At 24.5% G+C, this 19,058-nt stretch overlaps 1 protein-coding gene across 1 annotated transcript; it reads right to left on the bottom strand.

Moving 5' to 3' along the window:
* Positions 1 to 3,849: 3,849 nt before the first annotated feature.
* LOC127263143 (chaperone protein dnaJ 8, chloroplastic) lies at positions 3,850 to 6,499 on the bottom strand. Its single transcript, XM_051292122.1, has 3 exons — positions 6,075 to 6,499; positions 5,872 to 5,940; positions 3,850 to 4,256 (listed from the first exon to the last, which is right to left on the bottom strand). Exons 1-3 carry the CDS (start codon positions 6,276 to 6,278, stop codon positions 4,074 to 4,076), a joined length of 456 nt encoding a protein of 151 aa, XP_051148079.1. The 5' UTR covers positions 6,279 to 6,499; the 3' UTR covers positions 3,850 to 4,073.
* Between the last annotated feature and the right edge of the window lie 12,559 nt (positions 6,500 to 19,058).

Genomic DNA, 19,058 nt, shown 5'->3' with positions numbered 1-19,058 from the left:
ATTGGTCTGTCAAAAAAAATATAAAAATACACGGTTATTCTTGTAGTTCAAAATATTTCTCGGGGCTTATTGGAGCGAGCCTACCGAAAATCAGGTGAATCCAGCTGTTTTTTTAAAAAAAAATTCAAACCATGTTCGCAAAAATAATAAATATTATTTTATTTCAAATAATATTTTGAGATAACAATTATAACATGAAGAATATCGGAAATCAAAATCATTATAATACCTCAGTCTCCGAGAATGGGTTTGCGGTTTTGCCACAAAATATTAAAACATAAGTATACAAAAGTAAACATTCCTGAATAATCGGACATACCTAATTTATTAAATAAGAAAATAAATAAATAAATAAATCATATTGAAGAGAAGTTAATACCAGTTTATCATCAATAATTTTTGTATTTTATTATGAAATTAAATTATAAAAAAATACCCTATTACTATATATTCTCGTCATCAAACTTCTTTATTTATTAGATGCATTTCGACCATCTATTTATTATTATCCTGCTTTATTATAAATTCTTGCATATATCGTATCTTTTTATTAGAAATTTATGATAATTTATTTTTAAAAAATTACTTTTATAAGTATTCAATTACAGTTGATAATAAAATCAATTTATTTACATTTATAAAATATTAAATTAAAATTACAATAAAAAAAAATATAACACTTTTTCTTTAAAAAAAATTCTAACTTAGATAATTTACAAATTAATGAAGGACTCACCTCTATTTATATAATTTCATCCCACAATAGACTATTTAAATCAATTTAATCCTATATCTACAATTATCCTTTGGAATATTTTTAGGACATTTTTATTTTATATACAAATTTCTAATTATATCCATAAATAATTCCCAAGTGTTCTAAAAGGTTTTAAGAATTTTTTGAGCCTCCGGATATTTTATTTTACTCATGTCCCATATTTATATATTCATTTACTTTTTTACGAAATTTTAGAAATATTAATATTATATTGAGATAAAGTAGAAATAAAAGTAAAAAGACTAAATTACCCCTATTAGTATTGTATGATATAAAGGTAATGACATTTGTGTAATATATTGTAAATTGGAAGAGTATTTGTAATGTTAGGTAGATGGTACAATTACTAAAAAAAGAAAATTGATATTTTGTTATGGGACGGACGAAAATGAAAAAATGGATAGATTGTTAAGGGACGGACAGAGTATATAAAGTTTTTTTTTTTTTTTTTTTCCGAAAAGAGGGGATCAACAATATCACAATTTATCTATATCTTTAATAAAAATATACTATTATTTTATCTCACTAAATATTTAAAAATTAATATAAATAAATTTTAATATTATTTTTACAATGTTAATAATAATTCTACACCTCAAAATAACTAATAATTAATAAAAATTTATAAGAATAACTCTATTATTTTTATTCTTATTGCAAAAAAAAAAATGATATTACGAATTATCGATAATTGTTTTAGGGTTTGCACAATGTTCGACATTGTTTTATATACAAAGTTTTCTTCCCAAATGTTCTCTAAGGTTCTTGAGATTTTCTAGAGAATTAATTTTATGAGTATAAAAATTGTTGGTTTGTTTGTTTTGTAGTTTTAATTTAAAGTGATTTTATTTGAGTAGATATTAGACTATATATTTTGTGTAAGTATATATGCTGACTTTGTTTATCAAACTATTTTTTATTGAAACATTTTATTAATATCATTTTAAAAAATTAATTACAATATATACATATAATTATATACTACTCCAAATTTTTTATCAGTGTCCGTCATCCATATCTATTGTCTCATCTATTTAATTGTAGTTTAAAATTAATTTGAAATGAAACGTTGACTTTGAGTTTTTTTATTTAAATAGTAAACTATATTTAAAATAAAAATTATATTAATTGAAAAATAGTATTATGTTTTTAATAATATAAAAAGTATATTGAAAATTTTTTAAGCCTTGAAAAGATCACAAAATTAAGATTTTCGATATAACTATTAATAATAAAAATTAATTGAAAATAAAAAATGTTCGTGGGCGAATTAGTACCGATGGTTGTGCAATTGCTCGGCTCACAACGAAAAATTCAAAATGCACACATATACATACACTTAGACTCACAATAGAATAGTACGAGTGGTGGACTGCAACGAAGTTGTCGAGCTCACTTGTGTCGATTCCATTGTATACCCCCTATTCAAGCTCAATAAAATCAAAGTAGTTCCCGTGTCTAGCACCAATCCATAAGCTTAACTTCTTTAATTTCGCAGAAATCTTTCAAAGATTGAATGAAAATTACTTCCGTCATGTTTCACCACCAACATTTTGGTGTAGCAAGAACAACAACGAAAGAAAAAAAAAAAAAAAGGGACGAAAGGGAGAAAAATAGAGGTGTAGAACGAAGGAAGAAAAAAAAAGAGACCAAAGGAAGAAAAATAGAGGTTTAGCAAGAACAGCGAACAAAAAATTAAAAGAACGAGAGAGAAAAAAATAGAAGTGTAGCAAGAACATCAAAGAAAAAAAAAAAGAAAAAGAAAGAAAGAAAGAAAGAACGAAAAGAAAAAAAAAAATAGAAGTGATGTGAAAAAAGTTGAATATACAAGAGAAATGCAGAGTTTATATTTGATTTCAATGTCCTTTAATTATTATTATTTTATTGCTGTTGTTGCTAATATATTTATAATTTTATTTGATTATTGTTTGAAATTGATTTAAAATAAAATATTTTGTTTATATTTTTGTTTAAATTATATTTTGATATGATATTTTTTCAGAAAAAATAATTTATTTTTATTAAAAATTATGTTGAATTAATAGTGTTTGATGTGAATTTAAAAGAGTAAAAAACAAACTCTTATATATTTAAATTTCTTATTAGGTTCGATCGGGAATTTATCGCATTTTTGCATAGCAGTTACGGATTTTTATGTCATAAAAAAAATTATTATATATTTATATCTTCGTCTCATATAATTTTTTCACTCTTTATATTTAAGTCAGTCCCACATCTTTTTCTTTTTTAAAAAATATATATATAATCTATAATTATTTTTATTATATTATAATTATTTTTATTATTAAAAAAATAAATACTTAGTATTTTCATATTTAGTTTCTTATAATATATTTCTTTTTTTATATTAAACAATAATTTAATTTGTTATTATATTTTATCCGAATTATATTATTATAAAATATATAATCTTTTTTCATAAATTTTATTTATATTTATGTTAATTTATGGTATAATTATTTACTTATGATGTGTTTGTCTGAAAATTTGTATTTTGAATTGAGATTTGAATATTTGAATATTTGTAAAAATAATAATAATAAATTAATATATAAGTTTTCAAACATCAAATCTCATCACAAATTTCTTGAATATATAAGGTGTGCTCTTTGCATATTTTTAAAAAAATTAATATATTATACATATTTATTATTTTTTATATTACTTATATAATTTTTTTTATATCACATAAAAAAAATATTCCTTTAAACTATTTTACAAAACAAACATATTGTTTAATTACAATGTCCAACCAAAATTACTATTATTCAATTCGCACAATTTCTGTTAAAAATACAAAATTATTTTATAAAATATCACATCAAAATACTATCTAAATAAAAAATTCAAATTAAATTTCAAACTACAATCAAACAAACATTAAATATATTGCTATATTTTTAAAATGTTGGGTATAATTATTTTATATTTTTATTATTAATGATCAACTCTCTATATGTAAATAGACAATTTATTGCTAGAAAATACTTCCTATATATTGAGAATAGTATTTTTTAAAATAATAAATAATAATAATAATAGGACAAAAATACCCAACATTCATCACTATTTAATTAGGATGGAAAGAGCTAGATGCTCACATACTTACATTTTATTATCACAAGGGCTATCGATACCACGTCTTCTTCGACATGCCGGACAACCTCAATCTATACAAACTTTATACAAGCATATATACATATACATATACATATACATATACATATACATACAAGTGCTATATGTATACATATATATCGACAATTGGTCGAGATTATATGTAAGGATTGATGTGGGACGAGTAGTCGCGAATACCGGCTCCTTCCCACCCCATCCACTCTTCCCACAACTCCCAATCCTCGCCGTACATTCCCCTCACCGCCTCGTCGGATTCCACATTATCGGATTGCTCGTAGATCTCCATTTGTGGCTCCTCTCTTAGATTACTCATCACAACCTACAAAATTCGCGAAAACCATTTTTATATTTCTTATATTATAATTTAATTCAAAACATCGGATCAACCGTTATTTTTATAGCATAAAACAATTATTCAAATTCAAAATTTTCGTTATTCGAAACTGAGACCCAAAATTCAAACATATTGTATATAGATTTACACAAGTGCATGGATCAGCTTCTGATATGGTCAAATCAACGTGGTGCTAATTTGACGAGATCAGTATATGTTACATAAGTAATCTAACATATATTTATATATATCTAAAACATATTTATAAGACAGTATATGTTATATTATAACTCATCATATGTTATCATGTGTGTAAATATATGTTGACCCCTGACTTGGTCGGATCAGCACAGGATCCACAGCCCATACTGTGTGATAGATTAAAACCATCGAGCAAAAATTTTAGACTATTCAAACATATTTCCGATGTGATTCGACAATGTCTTAATAATGATCGACAAAATTTTCATACAATTCAACGGCACATTTTTGAACCAAACTCAACGACACGATACACTCCCTACATTTATACAACTTTAATCGTCCAAAAGCGACTAATTAGTTAATTTCATTTTACGGTTTTGTGATCAACTAAGGTTGTCTTTTTCTTGCTATGTGTGCATCATCGAAAGATTTTGTTGCCAATACAAATGCATACAACACACAATTAAAGGCAAAACAAATTTATTACAAAATGCCCTTCTATTCTTCCATTAAACATTCAACAAACGAAAAATCGATCTTTCACTAAAATTACAAATAAAGAACAAAAACAAAGTCCTTTTCGTGCTGGCATTGCTAAATTCCAAATGAAAGAGGCTCGACTCACTTTAAGTGAAAATGACTCATAGCCTAAACTGGTCCAAACTCGAATTTAGATCCCACGGGACAAATTGAATCGATATAAGGCCACTTAGTTATGCTACAAAATAAATTTAAAATGACCGAATTCGGACAAATCCTCGGGTGTCTTTACTTGAGGATTTTTTTAGTTTTGATTAATTTTTAAGTTAAATAATGGATAGGGTATAACAATTTGTAAAAGAACATATGTTTTTGAAGATTGGATAGTAAAATGTGTTTGTTTGGTGTTCACCATATCCGATTCCCCCAAAATATTACCTAAACAAAAATACTATAATACTCCATCGGTCCGGCTAAAAAGTATACATATTTCTATTTTGGGACGTCCAATTACAAAATTTACATTTCATTAAATACCATACTTTTTTTTCCACAAATATACTTTTTTTTCCACAAATATACTTTACGTCACATCGTTACTTTCACAAAAAAAAAAAATAATAATAATAATTAAAAAAAAAATTAAAGAAAAAAATATCATTACACTGCCAAAAGTAAAGGTAAACATGGGTAAATAGAGGAAATATTATATACACAAAATAAAAATCAACAAAAACACACAAAAAATGATGTTTTTACCAAACAAACTCAGCTTCATCTTTTAACTTAAAACACATTTCAAGAAAGATAATTAACAAAATTACTAACATTTCAATCGAAAATTTTCAAATTCAAAACATCCTAAAAGAACATTCCAAAAACACAAACAAACACATCAAGGGAAGAGATTCCTTACATCATATGCTTCATTAATTTGGTGAAACTGAACTCTACAATTGCTTCCTCTGCACACATCTGGATGATACTGCAGAAATCAATCAACAGATTTTTCATTTTTTAATTTATTTATTTTATTTTTGGTTCAAACTAAGGTTGCAATCGAGAATCAAAGCTAACCCTAAGATCTGAAAGAAATTCCAAAAAAAAACATTCGATTACCTTAAGAGCAAGCTGCCTAAATGCCTTTTTAACCTCGGATTCGGATGCACCAGGATTGATCTTCAAAGTCCTGTAAGAATCGCTGATTATGGAAGAAGACGACAGACACGAAACCCTAAATCCCACTTTCTTGCAATTCCCATTCCTCAATTTCGAATCCCTAATTTGAGCCCACGAAATTGACCCCATAACTGAAGCAGCCATTTTCCCCCAAAAAAAAAAGTTTCACCGAAACCTCGAAATCGCGAATAATCGAAACCAGAGCTGCTCGTATCTTTTTCTTTTCTTTTTTCGGACAAAAATTGAGATGGAAATAATTAGGGCAGGGCAGTTGTTTCGAAAAGCAGAGGACGTTTTAATAATTGATGGAATTGAAACAGTCAATTTTTCTGAATGTAATAATGGATGGATGCTGGGAAGAAGATAAAAAAGGAGGAATCCTGTAATGGCGGATGGAGGGGAATGCAGACGCGTGTATGTGGCGTCGAGCTGACGTGCGTCGTAGGTCCTTATCCAAAACGAGGGGGGTGGGGTGGGGGGTTCTTATCCGTGTGAGTCAGATTTGGATAGTGAGGTAGTCGGTGGATCGGAGGTCACGGGATATCGGGGCCAGCAGGGTAATGTTTAGCGACTGTGGGGTTTGGATTATGCGCTGGTGCGCAGGTCCTGGACTTTGTGGGTAATTAAGTAGTGTGCTCCGGGTAGCTTCGAGTGATAGTGTGTGTATGATTGTTACGTTGATTTGTGGTTGGAAGTTCGAAAGTTTGTTTGATCGCTGATCTATTATTTTATTTTTAATTTAGTTTTAAATATAATATCTTATATATATATACATATATATAAAATTTATTAAATTTAAATATATTTAACGAATTAATTTTATATTAAACTCTTGTAATTCTGAGATATTCCTCGCTCGAGAGTTGAATGGTGGATGTGCATGTGTTGGGTGAAATTCCTCCGACGTACACTATATTACACCTATTTTTGCATTTTTTATCAACATTAAAAATATTCTTACAATTTATAATATATTATACATAAATAACATTGCATTTATATCATAAAATACTAATAATGTTATTTTAGTTTTTTTAGAGTATTATATTAACTTATTAAACTACATATTTGTAAATTACTAATTTACCTTTATCTACTTACAAAAATGAAATAAAAAATTTATTAGTAGACGGAAGAATTATATAATAAATCAATGTACTAAGAATCAAAATGTCCCTAACCCAATTTAACTTGGCCCAAGACTAGGCCCAATATAATTCACTTGGGCCTAGGCTTGGTCTTGAACCCAATTTCAACTTCTATGTTATAGTAATCAAATTTCGACCACAAAATTGATTTGATAGATCAAATATTGTCTTCTACATGATATTGATCCGAAATTGATAAGTAATTCATTCATTGAATTTACAGACAAAAGATTTATCGTCTCTAAAGGATTAAATCCCGAATTATTGTAAAGTAAAAATAAAAAATAAAAATAAATGAGATTATAGAAGTAAATATTTTTGCATTCACCGCTAATGCAATATATTTTGCTAGTTTTTACTTCTTTTCTAGTGATCAATTTTCTAAAAATAATCGGTTTTTTTTTTATATTATATTATATTCCCTCAGTCCCAGATACGATGTCCACGTTGCCGTTTCTATCCGTCCCACATACCATGTCACTTTCATTTTTTGGAAAATGATTACACATTTTAATCTCATTTTAAATTTTTAAATTTTATTTTTTTCTAATTTTAATTAAACTAATTAATTATCTTAATCTTAATTTATAATTATTTATATTATAGGATAATTATTTTTACTAATACATTCTTAATTATCTACTAATTACACCCTTTTAAAATACAGTGTCTACAGTGTAGCAGTCACGGTATTTGAGACGAAGAGAGTACTTTTTTATACAAAATTATATAGCCAAATCTATAAGACTCGAGCTATATCAAATTTTTCTTTTTTACGTGATAAAAATTTACAGTTACTATTTTTCGAATGTATTTTAAGTAAATTTTTAATTAAATCTAGTAACTAATAAATTAAATTCGACAAAATAAATTACACGAACTATATATATATGTGACAAATAAAATTCAAAAGCGACTGAAAAGTTTCAACACATTATCTCGCTATCACAAATTGACACCGCACCGTAATAACTACATCAAATTTATTTTTTTTTTTTATAAAAAAAAATAATAATAAAACCGCACCGTAATAACTACATCAAATCTTTTATATATTTTTTTATATATATATATAAAATAATAATAAAACTACATCAAATCTTGAGTCAAGGGAATCTAAGCTGGCCCATTGGACAATTTGATTTGATGGAGTGTATTAAAAGATAATAATAATAATAAAATAAAATAAAAAATTATGCAAATTTGATTTATTTATGTTGAAATTGACTATTGGCTTAATGGAACGTCAGCACAATTGTGTTTCTTGTCGTATCTAAGATTATACTCCGTTGGTCCCAAAAATATAGTCTGAATTAAGTTTGCTACGAGATTTAAGGAATATTGATATTATATTAATAGTATGTAAAAAATACGGGTAAAAGAATTTTTTGCCATTATAAGTGTATTAGTGTAAAAAGTAATGGCAATTGTGTAATAATAATGAAAAAGTAACGGTAATTTTATAGTGATATGATTATTTATGGAAATGAAACTATTATTTTGGGACGGACAAAAATTGATAGACAAGACTATTGTATTGGGACGGAGGGAGTATTATAAATTAATACTCTCTCTGTCCCGGTGCAACATTGCCGTCTATCTTTTGCACAGAAATTTTTTAATATTAATATTATAATTGGTTGGAGTGAAAAAAAAAAAAACGAAAATACCCTTATTAGTATTGTGTAATATAAAAGTAATAACATTTGTGTAATATATTGTAAGTTTGAAGGGTATTTATTATGATAGATAGGTAGTACGATTACTAAATTAGGTTATAGTAACCTTGTTTTAAGACGGACGAAAATGAAAAATGACAACTTTTCAATTGGACGGAGGAAGTACTATATTTTAAAATAAAAATAATAAAATATATTATTTTTTGTGGATTCCATTATCTCATGTTATTTAAAAAAATAATAATAATAATTACACTTAATCTCATTTTAATTTTTTAATTTAAATTTTAAAATTTTAATTAAACTAATTAATTATTTTAATTTTAATTTATATTATATGATAATTATTTTTACTAATATATTCTTAATTATATCCCTCCGTCCAATAACAAAATATCCATTTTTTCCATCTTAGTTCGTCCCATAACAAAGTATCCATTTCTTTTTTTAATAACTGTATTATATACCTAACATTACAAATATCCTTACAACTTATAATATATTATACAAATATCATTACCTTTATATCACATATACTAATAAGGTTATTTTAGTCATTTCTACTTTATTCCTACTATATCTTAATATTTTTAAAAATATGTGAAAAAACAAATAGATAATTACTTTTGGGACAGATGGAATATTAATTATACTCAATGGGTTTGTTTGCTTTGTGGTTTTTTTTTTTTTTCTTTTAATATATATGTTTTTTTATATTAAATCTAAAAATTTATATTAGTAATATAAAAAATAATATTTTATATTAATAATTAACTGTTTATAAATAAATTAATAAATAAATATTATATTGTGTTAATATATAATAAATTTATATTTTTTATATAATAATATTGATAGGAAATCGTCACCTAGAACTTAGCAGAGCCAATAAGTCATACATTTAACCACTAAATAATAATAATAATAATAATAATAATAATAATAAGACTATGGATTATATGCTAAAAAAAATTAAACATAAGTGTTGAATGTTTTAAAAAAATTATATCAATTTATATAATTACACTCAATAAAATATTGTGTGTTCTTTCACAATTTTAAAAAAACATATTTTTTCAACAAAAAAGTTTAATACATGTTAGAACTTCCGTTTGCAAATAAATAATTAATCTTTATTTTTCTAACAGTTTAACTTTTAGGTGAGTCAATCATTCTACATTCGACAGTATATTATACATATTCATTATTTTTATATTTCATATTCTCTCTGTCTCGTAACAAACTATTCATTTTTCTATTTTAATCCGTCTCATAACAAAGTATCAATTTCATTTTTTAATAACCGTACTATCTACCAAACATTACAAATACCTTTACAATTTATCATATATTACACAAATGTCATTACGTTTATATCACACAATACTAATAAAGTTATTTTAGTTATTTTTACTTTATTTCTACTACATCCCAATATAATACTAATATTTCTAAAACTACGTGCAAAAAAGCAAACGGATACTTAGTTATGGGACGAAAAGAAGTATAATAAATATTCCCAGAATTATAGTCTGGGTTGTGTTTGACACGAGATTTAAGGAATATTGATATTATATTGGAAATTGGTAAAAAGTACGGATAAAAGACATTTTTGCCCTTGTGAGTGTATTAGCGTAAAAATAATGACAATTGTGTAATAATAATGAAAAAAATAAGGATACTTTTATAATCATATGATTATTTATGAAAATAAAAATATTATTTTTAGGACAGATAAAAATGATAAACAAGATTATTGTATCTGAACAAATCGAGCCTTATTCAGCATTATGAATTTTTTAATTCAGCATGTGATTTTAACCGAAATATCAATAGTGACGAGACATGGGTACTGATTTGATAACTGCGAATTGTCATTAATTATTTGTTTGTGGATTTCAAAAAAAAAAAAAAAATAGGAAAAAAAAAAAAAAAAAACAACAGAGATAATGAAATTAAATTCAATATTAAAGTGGTTGGATTATATACATTTATTAGGGTAGGATCATCCTCAAGGATTCGTCGTTGTCTTCTTTTTGTAATTTGATTTTATTTATTTATTTTTTTAAAATAATATATAGAATGTAATGTTTTGTTACAAATAATAATAATAATTGTTAATATATAGTAAAAAATAAAAAAAAATTGAAATTATTATATTGGTTTTTTTTTAAAAAAAAAAATTTAAACAAAAAACTCTATAATAATGATAATAATAATTGTTAGTATATAGTAAAAATAAATAAAATTAGGGTGTGTTTGTTTGGGGGATTGGATTGGATTGGATTTACACTATTCATCCAATTTTTCCCTCTAAAAAACATTAAATCAAATACCTATTTTTTACTTTTTTTATATTATACAAAAAATCAATTTTACATTCAAAACATCGCATCAACACCTATTTATATCACATCATACAACTATTCAAATTCAAAATTTTTATTATTCAAATCCCAACTTAAAATCCAAACCCCCAAACAAACACACCCTAGTGTATTTGTTTTAGTATTTGTTATATAAATGAATATAAATGATAAATTTAGAATATGTATTTAAATGATAAATAAAAAATATATCAACTATTGTTGCGGGAAAAAAATACTATTTAAATTAAAAATTTTATTATCAGTCCAATTGTATTTATCTTTTTTTCTTTACTTTTTTTTTCGTTTTCCTTTAAAAATTGTTTTTATATTATTTTATTTATTTTACAAAACACAAGCATTTGATATATGTTTACATTTTATTTATAATGTAATTACTCTATCTGTCTCATTGAAAGGTTATCATTTTTTATTTTCGTTCATCCCAAAACAAGGTTACTGTTGAGATATTTTAGATATTCAATTTTAGATTTAGTAGATTTATATCTAGATTTGATAAATAAATTAGATTACTTATATTTGAGTCTATCAAGTCTGTTTTCTATGGCCTATATATAGGCTCCTTATTTTGTTGATCAATAACACAATCACATTATTTTTCCCCAAAATTTCTAACATGGTATCAGAGCCTATTTTTCTAATGTCGTAGATATAGTCTATCAATCTGCGTTTCTCCGGGTACATTCAACCTGGAATGTACCCGGAGGTCTTGTGATTTTGAGATCATGTCTTTGCAAGTTGTCTTTTTGCAAATCTATCTCGTCTCCGATCTGTCATATGTCCGCTGCTTGTCTGTTGTCTGTGTGCAATCTGAAATCTTCGCTGCTTGTCTGTTGCTTGCGAGCGATATGACATATGTCCGTTGTTTGTCTGTTGCTGCGTGCGATCTGCCATCTGTCATTGCCTGTCTGTTGCTTGCGTGCGATCTGCCATCTTTCGTTGCTTATTTGTTTCCGAAAATCTGTCTATGATATGTCATATGTCCGATGTTTGTTTGTTGTTTGCGTGCGATCTGATATGTCTAATGTTTGCAATTTGTCGTGTTTTACTCCGGTGGAGTTATCTCATTTTTTGCTCCGATGGAGTCATTTCGTTTTCGGCTCCGGTGGAGTCATATCGTTTTCGGCTCCAGTGGAGAATCATCTCGTTTTCGACTCTGGTGGAGTCATGTGGTTTTCGGCTCCTATGGAGTCATCTCATTTTCTACTCCGGTGGAGTCATCTCATTTTCGGCTCCGGTGGAGTCATGTCGTTTTAGGCTCCGGTGGAGTCATCTCATTTTCGGCTCCGGTGGAGTCATCTCATTTTCTACTCCGGTGGAGTCATCTCGTTTTCGGCTCCGGTGGAGACATCTCATTTTCTACTCCAGTTGAGTCATCTCGTTTTCGGCTCCGGTGGAGTCATGTCATTTTCGGCTCCAATGAAGTCATGTCGTTTTCGGTTTCAGTGGAGTCATGTCGTTTTAGGCTCCGATGGAGTCATCTCATTTTTCGGTTCCGGTGGGGTCATCTTATTTTCGGCAACGGTGGAATCATCTCGATTTCGATTCTGGTGGAGTCATCTCGTTTTTTGCTCATGTGGAGAGTCATCTCGTTTTCAGCTCCGGTGGAGTCATCTCGTTTTTTGCTCATGTGGAGAGTTATCTCGTTTTCGGCTCCGATGGAGTCATCTCGTTTTTTGCTCATGTGGAGAGTCATCTCGTTTTCAGTTCCGGTGGAGAGTCATCTCATTTTCGACTCCGGTAGAGTCATCTCATATTTTGCTCCGAGGTGGAAAGTCATCTCGTTTCCGATTCCAATGAAGAGTCAACTATTATTTTTATTTGTGTTTTTGTTTTTGCGTTTATGTTCAACTTTCTTATCAAATTCAAAGTTGGTTTTTGTTATACCATTTGAGTTTGAGGGGGATATTGAGATATTTAGATATTCAATTTTAGATTTAGTAGATTTATATCTAGATTTGATAAATAAATTAGATAACTTAGATTTGAGTCTATCAAGTCTGTTTTCTATGGCCTATATATAGGCTTCTTATTTTGTTGATCAATAACACAATCACATTATTTTCCCCCAAAATTTTTAACAATTAACATTTTTTAATTTAGTAACTGTACTACCTACTTAACATAATAAATACCCTTTCAACTTATAATATATTACACAAATACCATTACTTTTATATATTATACAATACTAATAGGAGTATTTTTATCTTTTTTACTACAATCTAATATAACACTAATATTAAAAAATTTACTTGTAAAAAATAAACGTCATCCTTCCAATGGGACGGAGGGAGTATTATTATTATTATTATTATTAGTAACACTCAAACAGACGTGTCATTTTCTTTTCGTTCATTCCGATATATTCCAGAACTTTGTCACTATTTCAAAATCTATGGCACCATCTAGAGAGGGATCTTTTATTTTTTAAAACTTTGAAAAAAAAAAAATAATTAAAATAATTAAAAAATAGAATGCAAGACATAAATATAAAATAAGACATAAAATATAATTGGATTTGGTTGTGTTTTGAAATACAAAATATTGTTATTAATTGCACATAATTTTTAATAAAAATAAAATATTTTTTTATAAAATATTATATCGAAATATTATTTAAATAAAAAATAAATCAACACTCAACTTTAAATCAAAATTAAACAATTATGAATTTTAGGTGTGTTTATTTTTATTTTTAATTTTAAATAAACAATTTTATTATTATTTTGTACTATTATCAATAAAAATATATTATTTATATTATTAGATGATAAATAAGTATAAAAAATATTAATGATTAATGGCATGATCCATAGTTATTAAAAAGAGAATTGTAAACGTTGAGTTGAAAGGATGAAAATAAAAGTACATAAATATTAAAAATTGACAGAGAAAATATTTGATTGATTAAATTCTTATTTTAATAGTATTTTAATTTAAAAATAAACAATTTATTTTTATTCATAATTGTACAAAATAAATATTAATATTTGTTTATTTAAAATTAAAAAAGAAACACACATATTCACCCTTATCTAGAAATCACGCCTAGGAATAATCAAATTATCTACTATATTTTAGAAGATATGCTGCCACCTTTTCAATCCGAAAATTTCGTAATATATTAAGAAATAATAATATTTTATTAATTTGTATATGTGTAAAATAATTTTTAATATTTTTTTACTCGTGAATTATATATATAAATTAATCGTATATATAATTGTATATTTATAAATTATGTAAAAATTTAAAAATATTTTGATATTAATATATAATTATTTTTATTAAAATAAAAATAATGATATTTTCTAATGGGATAAGCTAAAATAATAGAAATGACAAAAAATATAATCTACTTAAAATTTTAAAATCTGCATCATTTCTTAAAAATATTAAACGAAAATAATAGAAATGAAAAAAAAAAGGATATAATTGCTTATATATTTTAAAAACTTGCATCATTTTTAAAAAATATTATACATAATTTGTGTATGATTTCAAACCAACTTCTATGCTATTTATTTTGTACTATTTTATATATTATTTATTGCATTATATTTTTATTAAAATATTATTTAAACTAAATTTCAAATTCAAATAAAAATTAAACACACTTTAAATTTAATGAATTACTTTAGGTCTTTTTAAAAAAAAAATACAAAAAAGTAATATTTAATATAACTTAAAAAAATAGAAAAATGTATTTAATTTGATTTTATATAAAAATAATTTTGATAAATATTACTTCCTCCGTCCCTTAACAATCTATCCATTTTTTTAATTTTGGTCCGTCTCATAACAAAGTATCAATTTCCTTTTTTAGTAATTGTACTATCTATCTAACATTACAAATACCCTTCTAATTTACAATATATTACACAAATGTCATTACCTTTATATCATACAATACTAATAGGGTTAATTTAGTCTTTTTACCTTTATTTCTACTTTATCCCAATATAATACTAATATTTCTAAAACTCCGTGCAAAAAGCAAATTGACAGATAGATTGGGGACGGAGGGAGTATAAATCTTAAAAATTTTCAAAAATATCCCAATCACTACCGGAAAATTATGCTATAATTGCAGTAAAAATAGTCACGGTTTTAATACAAATTGGTGACTTTTTTGTACTATTTCTATAGAATTTTGCTGGTGACTTTTTCTTAAATGGTAACATTTCTGTGACAATAAGTTATAGAATAATATCATAACATATCCGTGACTTTATATAGCAACAGAAGTTGCAACAAAAATTTCGTAAATATTTTATAATTGTGATATTTTTGTGACAATAAGTTATAAAATAATACGATTACACATCTGTGACTTTATATTAACGAAAATTGTAACAATTCTGTGGCTTTATATTAACGAAAATTGTAACAATTCTATGACTTTATATTTTTGTTATTATATTTTAACTATAAAAATATTATTGATAATAAATCTATCTTTTAACAATATATACATATTTATTTAATATATCATCATGAATTTAACAAAAAATTGAAGTTTGTCTATTAATATAAAAATCTGTTAAATTTATTTAACATATAGTATTTTCTAGTATCAGAGTTTTTGAATTTCATCTATTATTAATAAATTATTTATTTTTATTTTTCTAGACTCAATCATTTTTTTTAAAAAAAAAATCTATCATATATATTTTCAAAATTAACAATATATTTAAAAATATTATCGATATAGTAACTATAAATAGTTAAATATTGATTTATATTAATATTTGCAATAACTTACATAAATATATATTAATTAAATAAGATTAAAATTAAATAAAATTATTTATAATGTAATCCTAAATAGTAGTAGCTTTTTTATAAAAATAAATATATAATTAAGATTTTGCTAATATTTCAGTACTTGATTCTATTATTTTGTTATTACTTTAAATAGCCACGAATGATAATAAGAAAAATTTATAATTATTTTCGTTACTTATATTATGACATTTGATTTTAAAAGGTCACAAAAATTATATCATTACAATATCCGTAATAATTTTAAATGTTGCAAATATTTTGGTTATTTTTTCCATAACTTAAAATAGTCAAGAAAAAATTTCGTGACAATTTTGGTGACGAAATAGTCAAAAGACACGGAATAGAAATATCTTGGACATTTTCGTTACATAAGTCGTTACTTTAAGTAGTCACGGAAAGTTATTTGTAACTTTTTTTGCAAATATTACTTCCGGAATAGTCAAAATAAAAAATTGTGACATAAATTTATCACAAAAATACTTTATATGACTTTTAATTGTCACGGATTAAAATTTGCGACAAATTTCCGCAATTATCAACTTTTTTTTCTAGCCGTGAATATTGCAAAATTTCTAAATTATAAATAGATTATAAACTTTTTTACTTATTTAAAATATTCATATGATTATGCAATTTTTTATTTCTAAAATCAACTTAAAAAATAACGATAGTCGATTTTCACATTATCAAAATAATACTCTCTCCGTTTAATGTACCGTATCTGTTACACTGTAGACACGTTATTTTAAAATGGGTGTAATTAGTAGATAATTAAGAATGTATTAGTGAAAATAATTATCTTATAATATAAATAATTATAAATTAAGATTAAGATAACTAATTAGTTTAATTAAAAATAAAAATAAAAAATTTAAAATGAAATTAAAGTGTGTAATCTTTTTATTTTTAAAAATCAAAAGTGACATAAAATATGGAACTGATATAAATGACAATATGGACATCATATGTAGGACGGAGGGAGTAATAAAAACTAAATAAATACATATATATATATATATATATATATAAAAGACATATGAAATATGTCTTGAAAAAAAAAAAAAAAAAGCATTTGACGTGGCCTCATGGGAGCCGTGCTAATTGTCGAACAGTATTGGTAAGACAAAAATAAAATATTGTTCCAAGTCATTAACATACAACTAAAAAAAAAAAAAGAGTTGTCACTGTCAATTTTAAAAAATATATTTGTAAAATATAATATCAAATTATATAAATGATCACATTAAATATTTATTTTATCATATTATATTTGCTATCTTAATAATTATTCAAAACTTACAGGTGTGTTTTTTTTAAATAAAAAAATTATATATTTTTAAGCACATATATTTTTAAAAAATTAATATTTGAATAATTTTATATACTTTAAGCTAAAAAAAAATATTTTTTCAAATCATTTTACTAAATAAATAAAGCCTACTTGCTTCTCATTAGTACTTTTTAAAATAATTCCCTCCGTCCGGTTAGAAAGTATACATGTTTTTATTTTGGAACGTTCAATTACAAAGTAATCATTTCATTAAATATCATATTTTTTCCACAAATACCCATATTTTACATCACATCATTACTTTTATACCAAAAAAGTAAGGACAAAAATATTATTTTACTACTTTTACCTAAATTGTATAATTTTAGCTTGGACGGAGGGAGTATTAATTTGAATATAATATTTTATAATAAAAATTGTTTTTTGTATATTTCTTAGAATTTTTATTATTTAATTATATTTTTTCTCAAAATATATCAATTTAAATATCTGTTGTTTATTTTTATTTTTATAATATTATATAAAAAATTAATTTTTATTTAAAATATCATATCTAATATTTATTTATATTATACTTCCTCCATCCCACGTACCGTGTGTTCTACATTATAGACACGGTATTTTAGGAGTGGTGTAATTAGTAGATAATTAAGAATGTATTAGTGAAAATAATTATTCTATAATATAAATAATTATAAATTAAAATTAAGATAACTAATTAGTTTAATTAAAATTTTTAAAAAAATAAATTAAAAAGTTTAAAATAAAATTAAAGTGTGTAATCATTTTCCAAAAAAGAAAATGACATGGTATGTGGGACGGACAAAAACAGCAACGTAGACATGGTATGTGGAACGGATGGAGTATTAAACAAATATTTCAATCCAAATTTCTTTTATTAAAAAATCCAAATTGAAAATTCAAATCTCATCTATATATTCTTAAATAAAATCGTAATAATTTAATAATAACAATTTTTAATTGCCAACTAAACAAAGCCCAAAACTTTCCAAAAATTAGGATTTTAAATTATGATGTGTACTTTTTTTTTTTTTTTATCGGAAATTATGATGTGTACTTTGATTATATGTAATATAATATGTATTTAATTAGGTTGATTTTTAGTCCCATAATATATCAATTTAATTAGGATGAATCATTTATTTATTTATTTATTTTTTTCGATGGCATATTTCTATTAATAATAAATTTATTTATTTTAAATATATTTAACAAATACTATCTTCGTCCGACTCTAAAAGTCTCATTTACTTTTTACATATTGATATTTAAATATTAATTATTATTATATTAAAATGTAATATAAATTAATAAATAAATTGCAAAAATACTTTCATTAGTGTCTTATAATATTAAATAGAAAGACATTTGTACAAAAAATTATACAAATATAATAATATTTTTAATGTTAGAAACAATTACGCAAAAGGTAAATGCGACCTTAAAGACGAACGGAGATAGTATAAATCAATTTTTGTATCTTATTTTTATTTATATTTAAAAATTTTATTATTTTTTATAAAAACTAGTTTAACTTAAATATAAATATATATTTTTTTGTATTATATGAAATTTTATTATCTAAAAAATATATTGATATTGATACA

This window comes from Andrographis paniculata, unplaced genomic scaffold (genome assembly GCF_009805555.1).
Source record: "Andrographis paniculata isolate CXL003 unplaced genomic scaffold, ASM980555v1 Contig66END, whole genome shotgun sequence".
NCBI classification, from domain to species: Eukaryota; Viridiplantae; Streptophyta; class Magnoliopsida; order Lamiales; family Acanthaceae; genus Andrographis; species Andrographis paniculata.
Note: the sequence above shows the minus strand (reverse complement) of the source record. Positions and strands in the feature narration are given on the sequence as shown.